The 17,077-nt window shown below is 41.8% G+C and overlaps 2 protein-coding genes across 3 annotated transcripts; one reads left to right on the top strand and one right to left on the bottom strand.

The window, feature by feature from the left end:
- The first annotated feature begins 6,213 nt into the window (after positions 1-6,213).
- Positions 6,214-10,107, top strand: LOC119738330 (nucleotide triphosphate diphosphatase NUDT15-like). Its single transcript, XM_038213183.1, has 3 exons — positions 6,214-6,418; positions 8,685-8,881; positions 9,490-10,107. The coding sequence occupies exons 1-3, from the start codon at positions 6,252-6,254 to the stop codon at positions 9,588-9,590; spliced, it is 465 nt and encodes a 154-aa protein (XP_038069111.1). The 5' UTR covers positions 6,214-6,251; the 3' UTR covers positions 9,591-10,107.
- A 445-nt stretch (positions 10,108-10,552) lies between these two features.
- Positions 10,553-15,416, bottom strand: LOC119738314 (frataxin, mitochondrial-like). 2 transcript variants are annotated; one of them, XM_038213171.1, is made up of 5 exons: positions 15,372-15,416; positions 13,342-13,439; positions 12,466-12,586; positions 12,111-12,208; positions 10,553-11,775 (listed from the first exon to the last, which is right to left on the bottom strand). In XM_038213171.1, the coding sequence occupies exons 1-5, from the start codon at positions 15,399-15,401 to the stop codon at positions 11,628-11,630; spliced, it is 495 nt and encodes a 164-aa protein (XP_038069099.1). In that variant the 5' UTR covers positions 15,402-15,416; the 3' UTR covers positions 10,553-11,627. The 2 variants fall into 2 exon arrangements, with proteins under 2 accessions (XP_038069099.1, XP_038069092.1); XM_038213164.1 differs by lacking the exon at positions 15,372-15,416 and adding an exon at positions 15,001-15,365.
- Positions 15,417-17,077: the final 1,661 nt, after the last annotated feature.

Raw genomic sequence — 17,077 nt, forward strand, 5'->3', positions numbered from 1 at the left:
ATGCTCGTATTATTCTTATAGTAGTAGTAATATTATGGAAGCTATAGAGGGACCACAAATTTTATTATAAAGAATCTCACAGCGATGAGTTTAATTTCATATCAGTCACCGTCCGCAACTCGGAAAAAAAGTATTGATGTCAATATATTCGCCACAAAAATGCACGATTTGCCCCAAATCGTGAATATATATTGACGTCAATGTCAGAATATTTCCCTTTAGTCTGTCCAGTACGGCTTTCCAAAGACCCTTTTCCGGATAGCCGCCAGACCGGAAATGTGCAATAAAGCTATTTATGTTCAGCTGCATTGTGGGACAATTTGCGCTCCACAAAATCCCCTTTCGTTGCGCAAACTGTCCAGTGATGCATCGCGCAGCATACCTTCACTACACACTCCTGATTACGAAACGGGGCTAGGACCCAGACTAGGGCTACGTTATTGGGTTTTTTTTTTGGAAGCCCTTTTGAAGCCACCCTCGTTTCCATGGTGTTGAGCAGTACGCTCCCACCACTACCTGCTATGTATGCAAATTAGGAATAGTCTGGGTCTGGCTGTGCTTTAAATAAGCGTTTGTGTTTGTATGTGTTTGGGGGTAAAAAGAGAATCATTGGTCGAGGCGTGAGATCCAAAAAAAAAAAAGATATGTTTTTTTCAAGGTTAAAATGTTGCTATCTTATCCAGCCAATTATGCAGTATCACATTTCATACTAATATGCCCAAATTGGACAGGGTTGGACGTAATAATTCACAGTGAACGTTAAAATACGTAAAACACGTTGGAAATAACAACACCAAGTACACGATATGAATCTATTTCTTGCTAATTGCGGTATCGAATCAGGATACAGGAAGCAAATTTCAAACCCAGGGCGTATATTGGAAACGAAGTTGCAAATAAAGAAAGCCCTTTGGGACGAGTTTGTTTTGAAGTGCCATACGAAAAGACAGACTTGGGCTAGCATAGCCTGTGAGGCTCCGTTTAAAAGCCTTATCCTCCGAAAAGGTGGCTATGCATGGCTTGATGGCGTCATTTGCGAAAACTTTGAAAACAAAAACGAAAGTTATAATCCAAATGTCGTTCTAATGTACAGGCTGGGCCTTCGAGGGACACCTTATCGCCTAGCCGCGCGGCTAAAGTACAACAACCTGCATTCATTTTAGGCTGGTAAACTCAAGTTCCGTAACACATTCGTGAAACATATCACGTAATTGATAATACATGTCATGTTTCCTGCTACGCTAGGTGCATTGTTACAATGTTGAAGTTTGCAATCTTTTTTAATACATGTATTTGAAAAAGTTCCCATTTCACTTATTCAAATCTGTCATTTCTTTTATAGAGGAAGGAAAGAGTTCCCAAATCTGGAACTGAAATACTCCTAGCTGACAGTTCTGTGAGGCTTCGGATAAAATCCGGCAGCCAAATGCCACCTTTTACCTGAACCTTGCATCAGGGGATATAACATGTTTGGACAGATTCTGTAGACCATGTTTACCCAAATTCTGCATGATGACCCTTTGTGCAGTTCGGGCATTTTGAGGTATAAGTGGAAATAAGGAGCATAGGCCTACATTAAACTTTGGACTGCATAAATCATATATGTATTAATAAATATCAATAAAAACATAAAGAATCGATATCACAAATTGCCCAACCCTGAGAAGGTGTCATCATGCATACTAGTTTAATAGTATGACCTCCTTGCTTAGAATATGTACAAAAACATAAATCTGAGCATATATATGTATGTGTTTGTAAGCTTTTGACTATGAATAAATCCTCTGTAAATATCAATAAAAGCATGAAGAATCGATATCACAAATTGCACAACCCTGAGAGTGTGTCATCATGCAAATTCTTTAAAACTTTGACCTCCTAGCTTAGAATAATTATGCACAAAAAACATTATAATCCAACAAAAGGCGGTTCCTCCCTCTGGCTACCGGACTAATAGACCATTATCATGTTGCAGCCATTTGATTTTTTTCCCATTCAGATCAATGTAGCCTAACCAAAGCGAACTGGAAGGGAAAATAGTCTGGTTCCTTTTGCACAAAAACATTATCATTCAGTACTGCTATTGGATACAGGGAACATGACTGAAATGGTTGGAGCATGATAAGGTGTATAGGGCTACGCTCAAAACAGCGAAGCCTTGCACAATATGGTGTATTAAAAGGGCCACCGCAAAGCAAAAATTATAAACGAATACAGTCTAGATAAGAATGTCATTCACTGACGTGTTGGACTGACGCAGTAAGAGCCTAAGAAATGACTCGGACTCGGACTCGACCCTGCGGACTCGGACTCGGACTCGACCTGCGTGTCTCGGAACTCGACCAAAAATACCACAAATCAGAGGGTTTTTTTCAACACTATAATTACCAATTATTTTGAAGACGGTCCTCTCCTGAGCAAGCGATGTACGATGCAACGGAAACGCATCTAAATACTGTGCATACGCTGTCGACATGTCTTGTTTGCGATATATTGATGTGGAAAATCTATGTATCCCATGTACCCCAGCGTCCACACTTGATATTACGTAGCTTGATAGTGTTCGATACTAGATTATTCCTTCCAGTTCGAATTTCCATTTCTTTAATTAAATTAGGGGAAACAAGCTGTGAACAATTGAAAAATTGACACTGTGAGGTTTTAGCAGTGCCTCAACATTTATTTCCAATATTAAAGGTGACTCGTGACGCGGACTCGTGACTCACCTTTGTGACTCGTGACTCGGACTCGACCTGTGCATGACTCGGGACTCGGACTCGGGAGAGATGACTCGGACTCAGACTCGAGGTTTAGTCACCGTGACTCGAATACAAGTCTGCAACCAGATGATATTGTAACCGGTCTGTCATTCGGTAGCGTGACGACAGAGCTGATTCCAATCGCCCTTGGTGCTGCATTTATTACTTACACTATTGGAATACACCAGAAAGGGGGGGAGAGAGAAAGACACGGAACACGTCTGTAGTTTCAATTCCAAACCAGTTATGCTTTTATTTAACTCAACACATACTTTTAACTATCTCACTTGCAATAGCGCCTACGGCGGTATAGGATCTTTGCTTACAATTGGTCGTCCTAAACCCTGCCCCCTTAAATGCCTGATTGGATTGTTCGACCCTTCCCTTATCCCTGATTGGCTGCAAGTTTTGTGGAGCGTGATCACTGCACTTTCTAGTCACAAGAGGGCGCACTCATTTTTCACCGGTGGAAAATGGGAGTGACTAGTAGAGAAAATACAAAGGACGACTGCAGGTCGTCACAATATTACACATCCAACCGGCAATTTACAATCGGTGATTATTGTTGAAGTTCAAAAATGTATAGCTGACGCCACTCGGAACAGAAGGTGGGGTAAACTTACGACAAGGAAAGATTCATCTATTTGGTATAGAATATATCTTAGATCCTAGACCTACTTGAACGTTTATCCAGAATGTCCGATTGCATTCAGGTACCAATGATCACTACATTGTAATTGCTTACATCCTGGTTACACAACTCCATTCTATAAAGCCACTAAGGAAAATAATGAAATGGAAGAATGTTGACACAAATAAATCCAGGGAAGCTGCTACTGGTTTGCAGAAATACTTTATGGAACGCACTCCAACTTCCAACTCCGCGGAAACCAACTTGTGCTTCTTCAAGGATGGTCTCGCAAGAATCATTGACAACTTGGTTTCACACAAACAAAAACTAACAAGACCACCATGGCTCACCACAAGTCTACTGCACTTAACAAGGAAAAAGGAGCGTCGGTTCGAGCAAAGAAAAGTGGTACATTGTATCCTTTGGACTGGGAAAGCTTCAAAAAGTAGATCAAGAATTATGTCGATCACATGCACCGTTCATACATCGCATACATCACATCCACTGACGTGACCCCATATTACAACACAATCGACGATTGCGACAAAGCAGAAGCACTTGCATCAATTTTCAAGTGTTTACAACAAGGGAAATTGTTCTTTACCTCCAGTTATGTTGGATGATATTTATCCAGACATGCCCGATATTTCAGCAAGTTGAGTTCTTCAATTTGAACGTCTCAAAATCACCTGGTCCAGATAAGATACCCACCAGAACCCTTCATGCTGCCGTTGAGATTGCACCAATTCTTACATTTATCTTGAATCCAACAATCACTTGATTCTGGGCTATTACCAACAGACTGAAAAACAGCTGATATCACCCCCATATTATTCAAGAAAGGTTCTCCATCAAGCTAAAGTAAAAAAGTAAGTAAAGGGGACGAACCTGTCTTCACAGGAACGGAGTGCCCATCTCTCTTTCATTAGCGATTGGGCCAGACTCATATGCTGCTGGGGGGGGGGGGGGGGGGTTCGCCACACCTCCTCTACAGCGAGTCTGTTACCAGCATTGAATAATTAATGCCGGTACCCATTTAACACCTGAGAGGAGGCTAGTAATTGAGGGAAAGCGCCTAATTACTCAAGGGCACAACACGCATGGTATGGCCACGGCGGGGCTCGAACCCACAACCTGCACGATCATGAATTCTGTACTCTACCGCTAGACCACACGTCAAACCCAGCAAATAACAGACAGATTTGATTAACCTGCTGCAACTTGAATTATTGGAACACATTACAGACTATGGAACATCTTGAGCATCATCAGATCTTTGTCGATAATCATATGAGAGCCAACTCATTGTAACCAAACATGATTTAGCCAGGGTCTTTGCTAAACTGCCTTTGATGATGTCTCTCATCGGAAGCTCTTACACAAGCTTAATGGGGTTAGCCGGGGAAATATAAGCTTGGATTTCGGCATCCCTTAGTACGCGTCTTCAACGTGTGATGGTAAATGGTGAATCCTCATCATGGCATCCTGTAATCAGTGGAGTCCCCCAAGGAACTTGGACCTCAGTATTCCTCCTGTTTATTAACGACATCTGCAAAGCGGTAGAAGTAGGAGGTGTTAGGTTGTTTGCAGACGTTTCTACATGCATAGCATCTACTGCGGATGAAGAGCAATTCCAGAAGATCTAAATAACCTTGAAAGATGGGCTGTTTAATATAGGTTTTCCCGGCAGATTTTTCACTCACATTCACCAACTCTATCATTTAATTTCGTCCACAAAAAATAGTCACACGCTTTTAACAAAACCAATTTAGTCATTAACCATTCCATTTCAAAGTTTGATCACCCTCTTTAGTAACCGAGTCGAGAATATTCGTCATTACAGATCAAATTCGTCTAAGCTGTTGCCGAGTGGCAGCATTCAGAGATCATATAAATCAATTAGACGAAATTGATTTCTGAACACGAGGCGGCGTAGACGAGACGAAATCTAGTACTACGGGTCGTGACGCCCGTGTGCTCATTAAAAGGCGAAATTAAACATCGGAAGTGCACTAAATCGATGTTGCTGGACGAATTTGAATATAAGAATCGGTGAATTCGAACGAAAAATGTTTTAAAATAGCCGGGAAAACCTATACTTCGGTAATGCGTTTTATAAGCAAGTGTAAAACATATATCGGCAGTAAATAATCGTGGTGCGCCGAATATACTATGACCGGTATAGTCCTGTGAGGAAACCAAAGATTTTACCTAACTAGGAATGATCATGCAACACGATCTTTGATGGGAGAAGCAAACAACTTGACTGCAGTCATCAAGCATGAAGAGCTCCCAACTTCATTAGGAGTAATTTCCACGTTTGAAATCCATGATGATCAAAGAGAGGTGGCTTCACACGGTACGACCTAGTCCACTGCAGCACTGCTTGGAATCAGAGTGAACCACACATCATCTCTTTAAAAAGTTCAAGGGAGAGCTGCAAGATTTACAGTGACTAACATATTGACAATCTTAAATTAGGACACCCTCCAAATGAGGCATGACAACCACCAGATTACAATCACTATATTGAAGTTCAAAATCACCCGTCATGCATGCAGTCCGATCAAACTATATATAGTTTCACATCCTGAAACCAAAAACTAGGGGTTCAAGGAAAGGCAACAACAAACAGTTTGAAGGCCTGCTTGGTAATCGTCCTAGCGGAGAATTCAGGAGGAATTTCTATCAAGTACCAAGTCGTACGAACGTTTTGGCCGCCTTTTTTGGGCCGAAGCCCGAGCCGTTTTCTAGCTTTAACCCCGTTTCGCAAACGCGCCCTGCAGCAGCTGACCTTCTTCCACTCTGCCGACAATTTAATTGCGCCCCCTAGTGTTCGATTTGACGATGTTCGTTTCAAGATGGCTGCGCCCACAACGCCGAAGCGTGAGAAAAATCTACGCCCGAAAGTCGGTGTCGTTGCGGTCATCACTAGTCCACTGCATCCTAAATGTGTGGTCATAGGGAAACGGAAGAACATACTTGGTGACGGGTACTATGCTCTGCCAGGGGGGCACTTGGAATATGCGTAAGTAAAGTAAAATTTAGACCTCGGCTGAGTGGCCGGGCTCAGTGTCGTCAGACCGGTCAGACCACCTAAACTTTAGGAGTAATTGCAGAATACCCCGCCACTCGGAAATACACCCCTACATTATCTGGCTACGAGGTTGGAATCACTGGAAAAGAAACAATTCAAGTCCATGCCAGCTACGCGGATACTGAGTGGGGGTCCATTATTTGAGAACGAAGCAACACAAAAGGAATGGGAGTTGCTGCAAAAATTTTTAAGTCCAAACCAACCACCCTGTTGGCGGCTACGCGGATACGGAGTGGGAGTCCCCTTGAATATGCTTGAGAACGAAGCAACACAAAAGGAATGGGGTTGCTGAAAAAATTCGAAGTCCAAACCAACTACCCTGTTGGCGGCTACGCGGTTACGAAGTGGGAGTGCAACATGCATGACGCATAGTACATACAAGTAGCGCTGAGAATGTTTATTGAGGTCAACCAACCGTGACCTCGTAGCCAGCTACGAGGTGGATAGATCGAGTGGCGGGGTATTCTGCAATTGTGCCAAACTCCAAAACTTTAGCCTAAAGCTTAACTTAAGGAGTTAGGCCTAAGCCTTAGTCCGAGTAACTTGGACCCAACTTATCGCCTTTTTAACATTCGGACATGGTCTGGCGATAGTAGTAGGATCCAAGCTAATCCGTATATGCCGAGCAACACAATTCTGTCCTTGACCCAAAAACCCAACATTGCCTAACAAAAACATCAGATTTCACCCTCAACATGCTCAAAATGGCCTAAAATTACTAGATACGCCACCTGAGGCACAAGTAGACATCGATGATTTAGATGGTTGTACTGAAGTTTACTTACGATCCGAATGAAAAGTGAAATTTCCCGTTCAATTCCGAGAAATTTCCGACTCGTGTTAACGTTTGAACGATGCGATGTGGTCTTCATGCCCAGCGTACATTGGATGGTCCCCATATATCCCGAGTGCGATTCCGTTACCGAGCGTGCGCGATGCATCGATTATGATAATGCGAAGACTGGATCATGTTTGTAAACACAAGTGCATTTCGAACGTTTATAAAAGGGAGTCGGAAACTAGCTTGAACTGGTTTCTGTCCATAAAAGCTGCCCTAGTTCCCGACTCCCTATAGTATTATCGTTCGAGATGTACTTGTGTTTACAAACGAGATCCAGTCTACTCATTATCATAATCGATGCATCGCGCAGGCTCGGTAACGGAATCGCACTCGGGATATGGGGACCATCCGATGTACGCTGGGCATGAAGACCACATCGCATCATTCAAACGTTAACACGAGTCGGAAATTTAACGTGTTCACGATCGCGAGGGGAGCTCTCGGAATTGAACGGGAAATTTCACTTTTCATTCGGATCGTAAGTAAACTTCAGTACAACCATCTAAATCATTGATGTCTACTTGTACCTCAGGTGGCGTATCTAGTAATTTGTAGGCCATTTTGAGGGTGAAATCTGATGTTTTTGTTGGGCAGTGTTGGGTTTCTGGGTCAATGACAGAATTGTGTTGCTCGGCATATACTACTATCGCCAGACCATGTACGAATGTTAAAAAGGCGATAAGTTGGGTCCAAGTTACTCGGACTCCCTTAAGCTACGCGGTCCTTTTCTGGCGATCGTGTAGTGTAGGGCCCCTGGGGAAAAAAATGTTGCAACCTGCGCCACTTCCGCGCTTGTGTACAAAGTCTATGGAGCTAAGTATTTCCTAACATTGGAAATATTTCTGAGTCCCAGATTCATGTTTTATCATCATTTTTGCAACGAATGACCTTCATTGAGATGATATAGGCTATATGAAGAAAAAAGTGGCGTGAAAAGCAGGTTGCAACATTCTTTCCGGCCCCTGTTTTGTTTGGATCAAATTAGACTAGAGTCAAAATGTTTTTTATTGCTCAAAAATCACATTTACGGCACAATTGCAGAATACCCCGCCACTCGATCTATCCACCTCGTAGCCGGCTATTGAATCACGGTTGATTGCCCTCAATAAACCTTCTCAGCGCTACATGTGTGTACTATGTGTCATGCTCCACTGCACTCCCACTCCGTATCCGCGTAGCTGGCAACAGGGTAGTTGGTTTGGACTTAAAAGTTTTTTCAGCAACTCCCATTCATTTTGTGTTGCTTTGTTCTCAAGGGGACCCCCACTCAGTATCCGCGTAGCTGGCAATGGACTTGAATTGTCAGTTCTGATGAGTTTGTTCTGATAAATGCATTATTTGGGTTTCTTTTATCAGAGAGACTTGGGAGGAATGCGCAGTTCGTGAGACCCTTGAAGAAACAGGGCTGACCATTACTAGAGTGACCTTTGACACAGTTATCAATGCTGTCATCGAAGAGGATAACTTCCACTGTGTTGTGATATTCATGAAAGGAGAGATAGACCCCACACAGCAGAAGGAACCTATAAATATGGAACCCAATAAATGTGAAGGTTGGTTGACAATGACATGAATCGTCCCTTTTTATATTCCTCACAAATGGCATATCTAATTCATTTCACATGTGGCAAATTAAAATTTTAAAAAATGTACCAAGTATACATGTATAAAGCAAATTCATCCTTTAAAATGGCATTAAAGAATGTAATTCCCATTGGGATAAAAGAGTGAAGATGGCGATAGGTGCGAGCAGCCGGCAGTCTCATTCTTCCACTTCTAGGAGTAATATGACCTGCAAGCTCAGCGCACAGTGGGTACCATTCACTCGCTCCCGGTACAGAGTCCACCGACTGCAAGCACAACCCCGTCATCTTCTCAACTTTCCTCACTAGCCGATCAATCTTTAGATGCATCGTTGGAAATGGCCTTCTTTCATTGTTTTCTTCAAAAAGACAGCTTGCCAGAAAGAAACATTTCACAGGGAGTTTAGTCCCATTACTACATGTATCTTTAAACTGAGTAAGCTTTTCAACAATTATTTTATCTTACTTTTTGGAAAGCTGCAAATGATGGACTGTAGCTTTAAATGTTTGACATTGCAGACCTTGATGTATTATGCAATATTCCTACACAGTTGACCAAACTTTATGTCTTCTTTCAGGTTGGGAGTGGTGGGACTGGGACAAGTTTCCTGAGCCAGATGACGTGTTCTGCACTCTGAGGATAGCCAGAGAGAATGGCTATAATCCATTCACTAACTGATGATTCTGATGCAGAAAGTACTTCACTATCCAATACACTGCAGCTGAAAAGACACGGTTTTTTTGTATATCAGCAGCGGATTCAGAGGGGGGGGGGGTGCAGCCGATGTGCACCCTCCTACTTTTCACTTTAGAAGCACTTCAAAAGTTTGATAGGTTTAGGTTGAAGTTTGTGAGCTAATGTAGATTGTATCAGCATTCCAAAAGAAATAAGAGAGTATGTTTGGTGACTGACTTTCATGAAATTGTCCTGAAATTGTTGTCTTTAAAGATTCTGGGGCAGTCTGACCAGGGCAAGATGGGGTATATTTTTTATAAAGCAATATTTATTTTAGTGACGGAGGCAGAGATGATGTAAACCTAAGAATTTCTCAAAAGAGCTGTCTCTTATTCTGTCCAGTGGCTAAGATGATGTAATACAGTAACTCAACAAGAACGATACTCGTTCCATACCTGCATTGGACAGGTTCTGTCCAGTGGCTAAGGTAGTGTAACATAGTAGTTCAAAAAGGGACTTTAAATCGTTCTCAGAGAAATTGACTGTAAGTCACTCTGGCAACAATCAACAAATTGTTGATTGTTGCCAGAGTGACTTACAATGGCCAGTGCCTATGTCAACGTTTCTACCTCATTCAGAAGATAGTAAGACACTCCAAGGACATCACACAAGGGCCAATGACTTATGCCAAGGAGGATGGACGAGGCCAATCATACCACTTTCTGTATCTTCAAGTGAACTTGAATCCTTGATCCTAATTGGTCAATCTATTGCAACAACAGTTGGATATTATTCCATATGATACGGTCTGGGTATTGCGCTGTTCTAAAAGGCCCACACTATGCTGGGCTTATGTGTAGTAGGATAACAATTAAGGGGGGGCTGGACACACATTACACAGAAGTTATCAAGTATGTTAAATTTGGTGGTCAAACAAAATAAAATGTATTTCATGCAATTAAAAATAAAATTGTTCCAGTCTACTTCCTTTTATTGAATGAACAACTTGTTACACTGGCTTGGAACACTTGAGTTTAGACAAAAAGAAACCATGCTCACATTCCTTTGAAAAAGAAACTTCCTTACAATCAAAATCAATATTCCCTTTGCCTTTGAAGAAACACCTATGTATGGACTCGGAACTATGTTAGTAGATATGTAGACTATTTATGACTGACTTTGTGACTGAGATTTGTGAATATTGAAATGTACAATAATCCACATGTATATGCCCTTTTGTGTCGTGCACACATTAACCCTAACCCCTTAAGTATTCTTACTAAAAAGTACCATGAATCCGCCAATGCCATGCAAAAATGTTGGTAGCCAGTGAGTCCATCAGAATCCAACAGTTAGCCGGGAGTCCATCAATCCATCTAAGTCCCCCAACTGCTCAATATGGAGGTATCCTGAATCCTAAATCCATCAAAATCCCCCAACTTTTTCAATATAGAGGTATCCTGATTCCGCCGAAATCCTCCAAAACAGGGGTGTGGATTTTGATGGGTTTAGGTACATGTACGTTAGGGTTAAACGTATGTGTACAATGTATTGTATATGTCCCTCATTGGTCTGTTGTCGGTAGACTACAAGGGCCATCTACAGTACATTGTACCTTCACAGAGTCCAATTTGTGCTACACTTTTCTACCATGCTTATAATAGTTTCACCACCACGCTGACTTGACTACAATATAACAAGGGATCATGAGTGTTGGGTAAACTAGAAAAGTCCGGGTTCACAACTCATATCTCATACACAGGCATGCAACTTTTCCTCAGACCTGCTGATTTCCTCGTTTTTTTTACTTCTCATGAATGTCGCTACAAACTGAAAAACACTGTACAAAGTCTTGTGTGGTTTGGAATTTCCTTGGTTTTTTTCCTAAATTCATGGCTGTATACCTACATATTGTAACAGAAATGGACTGTATTTGAACAACTTGAAATATGGTATTAAAAACAAATCACATATACATGTAAGAATGTTGTGTATACATTCCTCCAAATGTTATTTAATAAATTACAATAAAAGGCCGTGTCACGTCTCTTTCAGCTTGATCACTTTGTATAAGTTGACGCTTTTACCAAGTATTGTGGAGATTTCTTCAGATAGTAGGCGGAGCATTGGCACACCATCATGGGAGTACACCCAGTCATTGCCCATCAAGTCATACCTCTTGGGACCACTGCAAAAAGACATACCAACAATTTACTGAAAAATACTTTCATTTTACAAAAAAATGACACATCAAAATCATTTGACAAGTTATTACTTAATTCTGAAAAACAAATTCAAACGGCGATGTCCATTTTGAAGGAAAATAGAGATTTATGTTGAAAATGTGTATAAAGGAAGTAAAATATGCAATGCAGATGACTGCTCTTTCATTGTTTACTTAAATCAGCATGATCAAACCTATCCTGCTTTTAAGTTCTGAGGCTGTTCAGCCCGACAATTAGTTTTTTGCTACATTGCAGGATATATGCATGTACACTCAGTGATGAGAAATAAGAAACAAACCTTGTTGGAGAGGACAGCCATATTTGCTTGTTGGGTGTCTGCTTGTTGATGACATAGGTGCCGTGGTTAGGCCCAAAGTGCACGGTCAAAACACCCGACTGCATCATCAGAATAAAATAATTGTATTATCACTTAAACCATGGAGATGTGTTTATAGCTCCATCATTTGTCCATGCTTAAAACATACCAAGCCATAAAGAACACAGTGATCATTTTTAACATAAAGCAGAACCCTCTTGATATGTACATACAATAATTCAAAAATTGAATTCAAACAATTAAAAAACATTTAAGCATATGAAAACTGCTGAAAATAAGTTCAAATTAAAAATTAAAATTAATTAAAATATGATACCGAATATGTGACATCAAAGTCAGTGTGCACATTCTCTTCATCTCCAAGCTGCTCAAAGAAGTCCAACAGACTCTCCAACATGTCCTCCACCATGGTCTCAAAGGTCAAGGAGTCTAGCGACCTGTTTCAACATTCAAAGTCAAGGCAACCACAGTAAGTCCTAGACTTGTTCCAAGACATTGTTGTGTATATTGGATTCACGATAACCCTAACCCGCCACCGTGAGAGGGCATTATCACAATGAACCATTATCACTCACAAACCACTAGCAACATCAACTTGGGCAGTTTGTAGCGGGTGTGGCATGCACACCTATTTTGCCTAATAGATATAGCACGCATTCTAAACCTTTTATATTTACTCCGAAACAAGCTCTTAAATTTCATCCGGTAGCATACAAGATGAAGCAAAACTTGCTTGCAAATTCATGGCAGCTTCTTTGTGGTATGTAGTAATAAGTGGGCAACTGAAAATGGACCGTAATGGCCTGCAGCAGTAGCACATGCACACTACATTGTAGTTTCCCCCTTTTTTTGGGGGGGGGGAGATTTTACAAAAATCCCAAGATGTTGTTTCTAGCTGTTAGTGGGTGATAGTGGTTTGTCATAATGACACGTACTCAATTATATAAGGACTCGGGGGAAAATCAATTATTCATATACTGACATACTCGGAGGTCCAAGTATTCATACTTGGTTTCACAAAACTTGTACTCGAAGTACCAGGGTACCTGTAGGAGCTCAGATGCATGTGTTACTTGATAGCTTCATACTCGACAGTACTTTGTATTCCGATAAAAATACTCAACTAGAACACTGCTAGAGGACATGCAAGGTACATTTACAACAATATATAGTACATGCAGCACAATCTTACCCATTTACGGTGTTTGTGAAATGGCGGCAACACTCTGGCCCAAGGAGGTTTTTGCTGTGAAGACCTACAGATCCTATCTCAAAGCAGTGCGGTCTTTTCTATAAATATTATGAGCAAACAAAAAGTTAAGTACCGGTAAGTCATCTACCATATCGATATACACAGAAATGAAAGATACAAGGCCTGATATTTTGACCCTAGCAGGATCTTTCTCAAAGGCAAAGATCATTGGTTTATACAACTGGGTGTTCCAGATGTCTTGTTTAAATTTTAATAATGTTTTGTCTCAACCTTTTCTCATGAAATTTCACAGAAACTAGTTATCTTGGAACGCCCAACTTTATTTTCCTGTGTAGGTACATGTACATGCACCTTGTAAGTGTGTGTCCTTTATATATCGTCTATAACTTAAAGACAAAAAAAATGCAAATTTTCCCTTATAGGCAAAATATCTTCAAATTGTTCACAGGTGTCTCAAGACATAAGTGACCAGTCTCTATTTTGGGACCTGTCTCATCATCCAATTGTGATCTGTCTTCACTTGTCTCAAACTTTTAATGAGTCTGTCTTGGTCTTGATCATGATGTCCAAGGTCTTAATATGGAAATATTTTTTCCAGAATTAAAAATACAAGACACTTCATATACATGTAATATTTCACAACCTGAGATGGCGTTTTTTTCCAGCCATTTTTCCAAAGATGGCTGTAAAAAGGTCTAGGATACAGAGGCTCCAGTACTGGTAGGGACCCATGCGGGCCTATGAGTATATAAATACTGTCAGCCGAGTCAAATCTAACCTGAAAAAGTTTTTGGGTCTAGGGCTGTCCCGAATATTTAAATATTCGGTCATCAACTAAATATTTCGAGCTTTTTACCGGTCCGAATATTCAAACTATAAAAAAAATATGCCCATACACTAGCTCAACTGAGTGGAGTGCCAATCACCTGACCAATCACAGGGCACTTCGATTGGTCACCAATCCAGGTGACCAATCAAAGTGCCCTGTGATTGGTCTCTCTGTCTGATGCTTGCCAGGAAACAGTCTAGCCAGAGCCATGCACAAGTCTACTTTTCCTGAATTCAAAGTGGCAGCCTCAAACAAGGCGTTTGTGACAAGGATGTTTCCCGAATTGAAGGTGAATTTTCTCTTTTCTTCCCAAAGGTATGTAAACATAACCACCAGTGGGCACCACCATTTGTATTTCCAATTCCCACTGAAGCCTACAGGGGCGCATAAGACAGTTTGAAGACTGTTTTGGGGGTGAAATCTGAAGATTTTGATTGGGTGTACGAGTGAAAATGGTCAAAACAATTTATTAGTAACTCAATTAGTACTGTAATTGTAGTCCGAGTAACTAGGACCATGTCCAAATGTTAAAAAAGGCAATTCGTAGAGTCCTAGTTAGGCCTACTTGGACTACAATTACAGTATAAAACAATTAATTGCGGAATAATTCATCTCCATGGAGATTTGTCTGTTCCAGTGACTTTCATGAAAATGATATACATGTAGGCCCATGATGAAAAAAAGTGGAGTCAGGATGCAACAGTCTTTTCGTCAAATCATTATAGAGCAAGGCAGTTTGCGTAATCGAATCAGCCTACCAAATTATTTGTAAATGGACAGCACTAGTACTTTGGTCATTACAATTTTACCTTTTTGGAAAAGAATGAGTGGCTGGTAATGCTGGTACCACTTGTCTGAGAAGTAAGGTATAAGCAACTTGAACGTGCTTGTTGTGGATTCTTATAATATGTCACACATGTTGGACATGCCGCCGACATGGCCGAACATGCCGAGGAAGTCGGTCGGATTCTAACGTTAGGTCTACTGCTTATTTTCGCCAATCGCAAAATCAATGTTCTCAATAAAGGTGCATTCATGATTGCTTCGTTTACATAACAGCATCTACGGATCTTCAAATTAACTATCGGTACGTTTTCAAATATTATCTGTATCGCGATGTATTACGAGTGCTGAGTACTATACATGGCCATGGACAGCGCCATATTGGATTTTCACTCACGGCAGCATAGAGGGCGCTATTGTTGTACATCAATGAGTCGACGCGACCGCTTCGAGGGTTGTTTGGAAATTTTCCGGTTTTTTTTAATTTTATTTCGGGAGGATGGGGGGGGGGTGTAAAGTTCTGATCCCCTCTTTCTCTCTTTCAAGCTTTCTGCCGCTGCTGGCCAAAAACCTCAATTGTGTCGGGCCCTATATACAGGGCGTCGCACGCCCCCAAGACAAAAAGGTAATCCGAAAAACAACAAAGGGATAATACGAACAAACTATGAACTTAATGACCATTGTTATGGTTTTATCGTGAACTATGGGTAGTAAGCTTTCCATTGATATCTTGGATGCATTCCTCAATTCATGGATTGCTGAGTTCCATTGTTTTGAAAATGGTATGTGAAAAACGTCTCGGGACAGTAAGTTTTGGGCAATTCACTGCATGTTCACTGCAAAACCCCTGTTCATGCTCAGGCCGCGCCGCTGACGAGTTAAATGGGGCTAAAAAATATTAAATGGAATTATGCTATTGTTTCTAATTTGTACTCGAATTGCCTTACAATGCAGGAGAGAAAGCATCGCAGGCACCCTCTGCTACCAGCAGAGGGTGCCTTCGGTACTTATGGTCACTTATAGGACTAACAACTTTCCAGCCAGTGATCATGATGAGGCCGACGATTTTGTTTTTACGGGGGGTGCGTGCATAGCTGGGGGCGGGGGCGGGGGGAGGCGCACGTCCCCCATAAAAAAAATAAATCGTCGCCCCAAGGGCGGATCGAAAACACAAATTTTGGGGGAGGCGGAAAAAAAACAATTGTTGGCCTCCCCAAAAGGGTCCAACATTATTTACGCGTGGTGTTCGAGGCCCAGCTTAAGTGCCCAAAATGTTTTTGGATTGTAGATGCTCTGAGCATTCCTTGCTCTATGCTTTGAGGTGCTATCTGAGGCAGTTTCTGACCATTTTAACCTTTTTGTATGGAAAAGATGGTGGTGTACGCAGTGGCTCCCTTTTTTGCGACGTCATTCACAAAATAAAATTGGGTTCGTTTTTTGGGAGTCTACGGCTTCCGTTGGCTCTCTCCCCCCCCCCCCCCGGAAAGTTGGCAACCGGAGAAAAGCACAGTTGTATAAGTTACCTTAATCAGCGGGTTTGGTACAACTCGCCAACAAGTACCTTTTTCACGTTTTCTATTTATTTTTCACGAAAGCCCAGATTTTCGCGAGTGGATTTTAACGTCCCGTTGAATAGCGCCAACTATGGTGTGACATTGACCATGATGTCGGTTGCCCCCAGCCCCCCACCCCCCCCCCCATGAGAACCCTGGCTACGCTGCTGCCCCACGCCCCTTTGCTATACGCATTTGGCAAACCCCCTCCCATTTCCTAAAAGTTTTCCTTGAATATCCTGAGGTGATTACTGCAGTCTGTGGGCGGGGTCATCGTCTTATGTCCGCTAATGACGTTGGAAGATGTAGGCCCACATGTACTTTATATGGCATCAGGTCAACTCGGACCCAAACCAAGTCGGACCCATGCCGTCGGACCCACGCCAACTCGGACCCACGCCAACTCGGACCCACGCCAACTCGGACCCACTACCAACTCGGACCCAAGACCAACTCGGACCCACTACCAACTCGGACCCAAGCACGACCAACTCGGACCCAACAATGACTTAATCATTTGTTTCAGAGATTATATTTATAGGTCATCTTA

Source organism: Patiria miniata, unplaced genomic scaffold (assembly GCF_015706575.1).
Source record: "Patiria miniata isolate m_02_andy unplaced genomic scaffold, ASM1570657v1 HiC_scaffold_10, whole genome shotgun sequence".
NCBI lineage: Eukaryota > Metazoa > Echinodermata > Asteroidea > Valvatida > Asterinidae > Patiria > Patiria miniata.